A 9,465-nucleotide genomic window follows, 5' to 3' on the forward strand; every position below is an offset into this window, starting at 1 on the left:
GCATCTATAAATTAATCTTTCAAAGTGCTTTGCTAATAAAGAAAGAAAACAATAACTATCCCCTCCTTCCTCAGAGCTCTCCTCAGAGATCTAATCAAGATGCTGCTGGGGCAATTCCACCTCTCAGAAGAAGGTCTTTACAAAGAGTTGAATTTCTTGCATCATGTCCAGAAGGTGGCAAGACTTGGGTTTGGCCAGATCTCCAGTTGTGAGTTCCACATCTGAGGGCCCTCTACTGAGCGTGCCTTGTCCCCAGTAGTAGTGAGTTCACCCTGGGGGCTATCAGCTGAAGCATCTGCTCTAACTTTGTCCCACAGTCATAATACAGAAACAAGTAGCCTCAAAAACTTACGTGTTGGCCCAACCAAGTCCTTTAAGAAACAGTTAACTCTCCCAATTCTGATTCCTTTCTGTCTTTTCCCAGGCCAAAATATGATAGGATTGGCATGGAAACTCTCACATTAAAGGCATGACTTATTGTTCTGAAGTCCCCTTTATTAAAAACTTAAATATTTAATTCTGGATATTTCAGGTCTTCGTGTAACACCCATGTGCAGCTCTTCTGCAATAACTTCTGTTTCTTCAAGAAAAAAAAATAAACTATATGTACATATACTGAGGAAGAGAGCGGGAATAATATACACAAGGGAAAGGGGATATGCCTGAGGGGAAGAACTGAATGTTAACTATCTAGATTATTTTTATAGCACCTTCATGTGAGATATTTTTTAATACAACTTAAAATATTCTTTTGCTTTCAGAGGATTGTGGCTGATAAACAGGAGAAACGAAATCAGGAACGCCTGAAACGTAGAGAGGAGAGGGAAAGAGAAGAAAGGGAGAAACTAAGGAGGTAGGGATCTGTTTGAATTGCATGTACATTATGACCTACTTATGTTGAATAAGAAAACTCTGATATAGTTCATGCACATTTCTAAATTTGCAGAATTACAGTAGTTTGCATTCCTTGGAAATCTAGAATGATTGGGAAGGAATTTCATTCTAAATCTTAGAACATGGAATTGGCCTTATAGAAAGCCTTTTTAAAAACTACTGATAGTATTGTCTCTACATATTTGAACAAAGGGCCTTTAAGTGACATAATTTTCAGGTGTGTATCTTGTTTGGAGACCTGACAGATGTGAGCTTAGACACATGTGAGCTCTGTACATCTCTTAGCAATTTTCTTCAGAGATGTTAGAAATTTTCTTTATTTGAGGTAGTTGAGTGTATGATTAAGGAAAGCAGTTCCCTGTTCTTCTGTGAAATAGTAGCTTCCTGGCCTGGTGGGGCTGGAGTGGAATGGAACCTGAGCTGCAGTTCTCTCAATACATTAAGTTTCTGAGGTTAAGAGTGTGAATTTCTGAAATCTGTTGCAGTTTGGTTCTATTTGCCTTTTAGGAAATAAGGCGATACTGACTTTTCAACTGTAAGCTTTTTTTGTGGGAGGGATGTGAATTAAAAAGGTGGTTAGATAATCTTCTGGGCTTCTAGTAGATTAGCCTCAAGAATAAATTCTAAAAAATGCAGCCAACACAAAACAGTGATGTATTTCCTGATAAATCTGTTACAAAGATGTTGACATCAAATAAAAGGCCTTTAAGTACTTGCTACTAAAAAAAAGAAATGCAAGAACAGGTCAACTAGTCTGGTTTATTACTAAATTGCGCTTTATTTGATAGTGAGGTTCTCTTAAGAAAAATTACTATTTTCCATTTATTTCAGGTCCAGATCCCACAGCAAGCATGCCAAAAGGTATATAAATCTGCAGACAAGGAATGCCAGCGGTGAAGTTAGCCTTTCACGAGCTGGAACTTTTTAAGTCTGTGTAGTGCTGTTAGTTTAAGATGTCCATCTTTACAAACAAAGCTTTCTGTTACATAGTCATCTCTCTGTGTGTTTGTACACTATTTATCACCATCCTGCTGAGTTTATACATCTGCATCTATTTTGTGTGGCTGTTACAATGCAGCTTCATGTCCCAAGTAGCACTTAAAACACAGAGAATTGCTTCTTCTTTACAAAAGCTTCTGGCTAATACCTTTTGGTGATAGCCCATGTGTTCTAAATCCCTAAGCACCAGATAGCTCATCAGATCACCCATTAATACAATGAGTGTTCTTTTAAATCTGCACAGTTGAAGGTCACCTCTGAGGTATGATTGCAAAATGATTTGGGGGGAAAAAAAAAAAAAAAAACAACAACAAATCAGAAAATACCAAATTTGTGTAGTGTTTAGAACCTTCCAGATAAGTTTTGTTGTAGCTATGGGGAACAATATAGTCCGGTTTTTAAAGAACATCATAACACATAGATTCTGGTAAATGATCCCTGTCACTACATCATTAAGTTCTTCTTTGCCTGATAAAGACACTAGTTTATAATATAAAGTAGATTTTTTTTCATATTTTTATTTGCTTTCAGGAGCCTCAATTGGCTGTGCTGTAACCATACAGTCATGAATAACCTCTAAAATTGTCTGCATTAGTCGAAAAAGAATTTGTAGCCTTTCTAATGTTGCTTTCCCCTGTCTGTTGGCCTGTGAATCAGACACTGCAACGACTTGGAACACTTGCAGGCCATTCTCTATACAGATCTGTTTACACATAGCGTGCATCATGCTCACAGTATACTGGTGAGAGCAGTGTGTGCTGTAAGCCCTCTCTGTTCCTAGATCTAGGTCCCGAGATCGCCGCAGACACCGCTCTCGCTCAGCCTCGCGGGAACGGAAGAGAAGGACTCGCTCCAAATCCCGTGAGAAACGTCACCGCCACAGGTCCCGTTCCACCAGCCGCAGCCGGAGCCGCAGCCATCATAGAAGCAGGCACAGCTCCAGGGAGAGAAGCCGAGAACGCAGCTCCAAAAAGAGGTGAACCTTGCCCTAGAAATAAATGACTTTTCCTAACACACAGTGAGAATTTTCACACTAAATTAAGTTTATGCTTACTTACTAATTTCTTGCTTAGTAATTACTTTGTAATGTCAACACATTTTGAGCCTGTCTCAGATTTCGGTTACAACTTCAGCATATTTATTTGACAGACCAGAGTGACATATTCTCTATTTTTTTTATTTAGCAGTAACAGGGTTATATATGATTTGTTTTGGATGAGTGCTACAGAGCATTGTTGTCAAGTTTGTAATACCAGTTTCATGCAGTATAGAAAGTGAAACAGCTGATTTTCATTTGAACCCAGTTATCCTACTGTCAATACATTCAGGTTTTCCTTTGGGCTCTTGTTCACAACACCAGAGCCCATCTGTTGAGAACTGCACCAAATAAATGTAAGTTTAGGTATGCCTGAAAGTAAACTTTTTGCACTGCATCTGAAGATTGTGCTTTGCAAGGACCTTTCATGGAATGATTACTGCAGGGGGCAGGCTGGGACTGTTGCTTTTGAATGATTCAGTTGCTGTCTGCTCCTGAGGACTGGCTGGCTTGTTTTACATGAATGAGGTGAGCATAACTTAAAAGAGCTGGGATTGCACAACAAGGTATTTGGTAGGGAGGTCTGCTTCTGTTTCTTGTATAGGTTACTTACTGTGGCATACTTCGAGAGCAGTACAGTGAAAGAGTGCCCACTCTTAAAACATTGAGGCTGTTGACCTGCAAAAAAATAAAATGTTTTGAAGTGGCCACACATGCAGGGCTTATAGTTCAAATTATTTCAGGATATAAATCATTGTTACTTCTGCAGGGGACTTGGGCACAAGATACTTGATAAACAGTTGTCCTAGCTCCAGGATGAAGCCCTTATTTGGCATGTAGCTTCTCTTCTTCTGGGTCGTGTAGTTTGTGGAATAGGGTAATGCCTGTGGATCGCTGTTTTTGCAAGTACTAAGTCTTGCAAAACACTACATTTTAGGGAAAGTAATCTTTTCACATGAGCAGCTAACGTGAAAGGTCACATCTTTGTGAGCTTACAAAAGGAAATTAGTAGAGGAGCATTTTGCAGACCATAGTTTAGAAGCATGGAGGTGAAGTGGCAGTAACTTTCTGTAAGTAGAGAGAGTACAGGCTCACTGTCCAGAGTACCAAATTTTTCAACTAGGAAATGATTGGCTAGCTGTTAAAATTTTTCTGTAAAAGTCTGTATTAGAACATCTTGTGACTGCAGTACATGGCAAAATACAGGTGGCATGTTTTTCAAAAACAGACCCAAGTGCATCTGGAAGGGAATATAGAGGAGGATGTCTAATCCATTCTTCTCCCATACGGGTAGCTAATTTAGTTTAAAACTACATAGTTTGTTTAGCAAGACAGGTCTTTTCTGTCTCCATCATAAAGGTTTTGAAAATGCCTATTTATCAGAGTAAAATATCTAAAAAGAACATTACCCCAACCTTTCCAAGTCACACAAGGGTTAATTCTTATAACAAAATATAGTTGTAGAACAGATTGCAGTTTTGGTTTGTATCTGTCATACAGAGCCTCCCTTCACGAATTACACAAGTTAATTTCCCCCTACTTTGAAGCAAACTCATGTTTTAAATGTGTTTTTTAAGTTTGTAATATATATTTGGAGAAAGGCTACACTGTTCTTAAACTAGAGACTACAGATGAGAAACTTCTGCTCAACTCCAATTACTTCAGACTTGGAGGCTGAAAGAGATGTAGTGAAGCACATTGTGCTTAATCTGGGCTCTGTAATAAATGTAGATTAAATCCTACCTCAAAGTACTTGTCTTTTGAAGTGGGAGGTAGGAAAGGGAGAAGAGTAGAATGATTTGATGTCTTCTCATAGGCTTCTGTTTATATAAATCTAAAGCTGGGTTGGAAAAGGAAGAAAACTATAAAATCTAAGTGCTGTTTGATAGCTACCAATTCATGTCTAACTTGAATTCTCAAATACACTGCACTTTTCAGATCCTCTAAAGAAAGATCTTCCAGGGACAAAGAGCGTTCAAGGGATCGCGATAGAACATCCCGTGATAAAGACAGAAGCTCGAGGGAGAGGTCGCCGCGGGATTTCAAAGACAAGAAACGTTCGTACGAAAGCGCTAACGGCCGATCGGAAGAGCCGAGGAGCTCAGAGGAGCGTGAAGCAGGGGAGATATAACTGGCTGTATATTGACCTGATCTCTAGCTTCCTATGGAGTTGCATACTTTGGTTTAGTTTACAGTTGTTCAAAGGGACACCAGTGAGCAGTTCCAACACTGATCCTACTAGGGTAGATGTACAGTATATAAAAGTGGTTATGACAAAGTCAGAATTAAATCCCATGAAGTAATGATGCCTAAAGCTGGGTCCTGGACTTCCATCAAGTTGTAAAACTTTTCTGAAAAATTTCTCTTTATTCAGGACAACAGTTTTATGTACCAAGATGCAGATCTCAATGTTTTTAATCTCCTTTCCAATACAAGTTAGTGAACAAATTATATTGTACTACTTGCCTTGGGTGCTTTTGAACCTTTATAAATTCTCCAATTCTGCTTCAGTCAAAACAGCAGCATTGAAAGGTTGTATTTGGGGGGATTTTTTTTTTGTTTGCTTTTTTGTAAGAGGGTGGGTGGATGGATATTACCTTTTACTCTGTTCTCAGTGTTGGGCTTTATTTTTGTTTGGGATCCTAGGAGTTGATTACAGTGGGAGCATTTAGACAGGAACGTGTGCTGGAGAAAGCGGAAATGTCTTTTTACAGTGCCTATTTAGACTTGGAAATTGAACAGCTGTTGCATTACATCTTTTTTATTTCTACTTAAATTTTGAAATCAAAGCCAGTCCCATATCTGTACCATTTGATTGGTATGTGTTCAATATATTTGTTTTTTTTCCATAAGGACTCTTTCTGCTTTTTCTTGTGGAGTACATCTTTAATTGTATTAAAACAAACAAACAAAAAAACCAGCAACAACAAACAAAAATTAAGAACAAAAGAAATAAAAAAAGTTAAAATGAAACCATATTGTCCAATAACTTAACAAGGATATACTGGTCTCTTAAGGTGGTTAACTAGCAGTTCAGTCTTTTAAAAAATATCTGATTATTAGAATTTTAAACATACAGATATGTGTTAGGATAAGCAGTCATTCCGCTTACAATCCTGATTGTTCTAAAATCTTCAAAAGCAGAAACATGTAGAGTCAATCATAGAACAGTTTGGGTTGGAAGGGACATTAAAGATCATCCAGCTCCAACTCCCTTACTGCAGTCAAGGACCCCTTCCTCTGGACCAGGTTGCTCACAGCCCCATCCAGCCTGGCTTTGAACACTTCCAAGGATAGGACATCCACAACTTCTGTGGACAGCCCTCAGCACTCTCACTGCAAAGAATTGATTCCTAATATCCAATCTAAATCTACCCTCTTTCACTTTAAAGCCATTCCCCCTTGTCCTGTCCTTTTTTGTAAAAAGTCCCTCTCCAGTTGTAGGCTCCCTTTAGGTACTACAGCATGCTATAAGATCTCCCCAGAGCCTTTTCTTTAGGCTGAACAACCTGAACTCTGGAGCCTTTCCTTATAGGAGAGGTGCTCAGTCCCTCTGGTCATCTTTGTAGCCTCTTGTAGGCCCACTCCAATAGGTCCATGTCCTTCCTCTGCTGAGGATCTCAGAGCTGGAAGCAGGTGGGGTCAGTGGGGTCCCACCAGAGCAAAGGAGAGGGGCAGAATCCCTTCTCTCACCCTGCTGCTCACTCTACTTTGGGTGCAGGTTTGGCTTTCTGGGCTGTGAGTGCACATTGCTGGGTCATGTCCAGCCCCTCATTCATCCCAAGTCCTTCTCACCAGGGCTGCTCTCCATCTGTTTGTCCTTCAGCCTGGGTTTGTGCTTGGGATTGCCCTGACCCAGGTGCAGCACCTTGCACTTGGCCTTGTTGAACTTCTTGAGCTTTGCACAGACCCATCCCTCAAACCTGTTGCGATCCCTGTGGATGGTATCCCTTTCCTCCAGTGTGTTGACTGCACTAGCTCGCTGAGGGTGCCCTTGATCCAAGTCCATGTTGCTGACAAAACACAAAGGGGTTGCTGTCCAGTCTGTTCAACTGAACGTTCTTTGGGATATTTAAACTACTCTGATATGCCCTACTCCCACACAGAATTTAGATACTGGTACATTTTCCTCCTTGTGATCACACCACCAAGTTACCTAATAATGATGCTTAAGAGCAGCGTTTGTAATGATTCATTGGCATTTCCAGTAGGACATTTACACTCCTGCGAGGACTTGGATCCAGCATTGCACATTCCACTTTGAATTCATATCACTTTAAGCTCCCAAAGTGATGATGACTAACTACTTAACCCTTTCATTTATTCATTTATCCATTTGAATTCTGAGCATGAGTTTCCTTCCTGGGGCTGTTTCTTGATTTCGTGGATGGCTCAGGTGCTTGATGAATGGAAGTTAGGAGTGTTTTGTCCATCTGGTACAGCAGAGTGTAAGTGCTTGGTAACATTGATTGTCACATAGTTGTTAATGGGATTCTAGTGGTGTGACAAAAGGTGAGCAGTCAGTTCTAGATATATCTTACGTAGCACCAGTGCCAGTGATTCTTTTGGAATTCTTTTATGGAATAATGATATTCCAGAAATAATGAGGACCTGTCTCCCCCTGCAGCCAGCAGCGGGAAATTTTGTATTGTAAAAAGGGGGAGGAAGGGAGGGTGGATGACATTTGCATACTGTGACTAAAAAGTGCCTAGACTCCACACTAGCAAATTCTGGACAATATGCCATTCATTTTACAAATGGCTTTTAAATTTAATTACAAAAGGGCGATTGGGTTTGGGCCTTCCCTTATGTAGAGGAAGTACCAGACTAAATGTTAAGCAGGAAGGTAAGGCTTATCTCTGATTCCCTCATAAAATAATCTGAATTACTTGTGGAAATCCAGGACTGCAGTGCAGTTGGGAAGAAAAGATGACTGATGAAACACATTTAGGATGCAAAAGATTTGGAGCATCGATATCGGAAGAGGAGAATTGTACCTAAATATGGATCTTCCACACATCAGAACCCAATGACCTTCATTTCCAGGAGTGTAAAACTGAGGTATTCATCACATGTAAATTTCCTGCTGCACAGCTGAAGAGTGGTATGAACTGACCTTAGTCTTCATGGTTAAACAGATAATGAAATGGAGCCCTTGAGGGAACCTAGTGATACTGTAGCTCAGGATCAGCTTTTGAGATCTTGGAAATTTTGCTGATGCAGTTGTAGCTCCATAGCAATTCTATCAGACTGAAAATGTACAATATGAGCAGAAAAAGTAAATTACTTAACTGATGTAAAGTGTTTGAACTGCAGTGAACCTACAAGCATCATTCCCGTATCTCATGATCAGTCCAGATTACTCAGGGGAGTGCAAAGCAGAAAGGTTAAGATGAGAAGGACTTGGAGGGTGGCACATTAGCAGAAATGAGATCCTCTTCTGAACATGGAATCATCAAATTGGTTACCTTGAAAAAGCCCCTCAAGATCATCAAATCCATTCATTAACCCAGCACTGCCCAGCCCACCACGAAACCACGTCCCTAAGTGCACATCTTCACACCTTCTAAATACCCCCAAGGATGGCAACTTGGCCACTTCCCTGGGCAGTCTGGCCTAGTGACGCACAGCCTGTGTTGCCTTTCCCACTGCAGCAGGAGGAACCACACAGTAAAATGGTGACATTTCCAAGCAGAGGTGCTTGGCCTGGTGTCACTGTATCCCATCACCCAAGGTAAGACTTGGCAGTGGAGCTGGCAGAGGAGGCTGTTCCTCTGTCCCCTTGCCTTCCACCTGTTGTTGAATCTGAGAATTACCATCCTGTTGCTACAATGGATAGCCCTGCCCTGGAGCCCTTCTTTCAGTGCATGACCTATCCCCAGGAGTAATGGGAGAAAAGAGGTAAACCAGCTCTCTAAACCAGTGCAAAGGGATGACTGAGCAAGTGTTAAATATTGGAGCAGAGATAATCTATGTAGCTGAAGAGAGAATGGTAGCAAGACTTCAGACCCCTGGGGCCAGTGCAAGGCAGCCAAAGGCATGGGTGGGTGTCGAGTTTTGCGTGGGTCTTAGGTCTTCAAAGAGACAAGAGCAGTTGTTGGTTGTTGTAAAGTTGTTTATTGCATGAATACATCAGTCTCGAAGGCAAAGGGCTCAGAGTATTAAAATCCATGCTAAAAGCTTTCTGGCATAGAGTCCCGATGTTCTGAGCAGAAGCAGCAGCTTCTCCCCCACCTTTTTTCTTCTTTTTTTTTTCACCCCAATACAGGGGGATTTTATTCATAAATCACCCGGTCAGCTAAAAACACGATTCTAAAACATTCTTCTTACACCAAACTGAGCTTAATTCCAATATGCAAAAGTAGTGTCAGTTCTTGCCCAAAATCTACGTATATAGTTCTCTGTTCTATCTAGAAATACAAGCTATGTTCTGCTATGTGTTTGTTATGTCTGGAACCAAGTTAATTTTGTAAAAGGGAGCACTTCTGAGCTTTAAACTAGGCTTTAGGGCTTTTTTGCTAGCTAACACACTCTCT

The 9,465-nt window shown here is 40.6% G+C and overlaps 1 protein-coding gene across 4 annotated transcripts in view; it reads left to right on the plus strand.

Annotated features, from left to right (window-relative positions):
• The window catches only part of LOC107204321 (putative RNA-binding protein Luc7-like 2), a 29,392-nt gene extending 23,611 nt beyond the window's left edge, over positions 1-5,781 (plus strand). For 3 of the 4 annotated variants that reach the window (XM_015627219.2, XM_019006611.2, XM_015627222.3), the window contains 4 exons: positions 762-853; positions 1,726-1,755; positions 2,675-2,869; positions 4,868-5,781. In XM_015627219.2, coding sequence (XP_015482705.1) covers positions 762-853; positions 1,726-1,755; positions 2,675-2,869; positions 4,868-5,060 — 510 coding nt within the window. In that variant the 3' untranslated portion in view covers positions 5,061-5,781. The remainder of the gene's footprint in view (positions 1-761; positions 854-1,725; positions 1,756-2,674; positions 2,870-4,867) is intronic. The other variant, XM_015627220.3, reaches the window with a different exon arrangement.
• Positions 5,782-9,465: the final 3,684 nt, after the last annotated feature.

This window comes from Parus major, chromosome 1A (genome assembly GCF_001522545.3).
Source record: "Parus major isolate Abel chromosome 1A, Parus_major1.1, whole genome shotgun sequence".
Classification (NCBI taxonomy): domain Eukaryota; kingdom Metazoa; phylum Chordata; class Aves; order Passeriformes; family Paridae; genus Parus; species Parus major.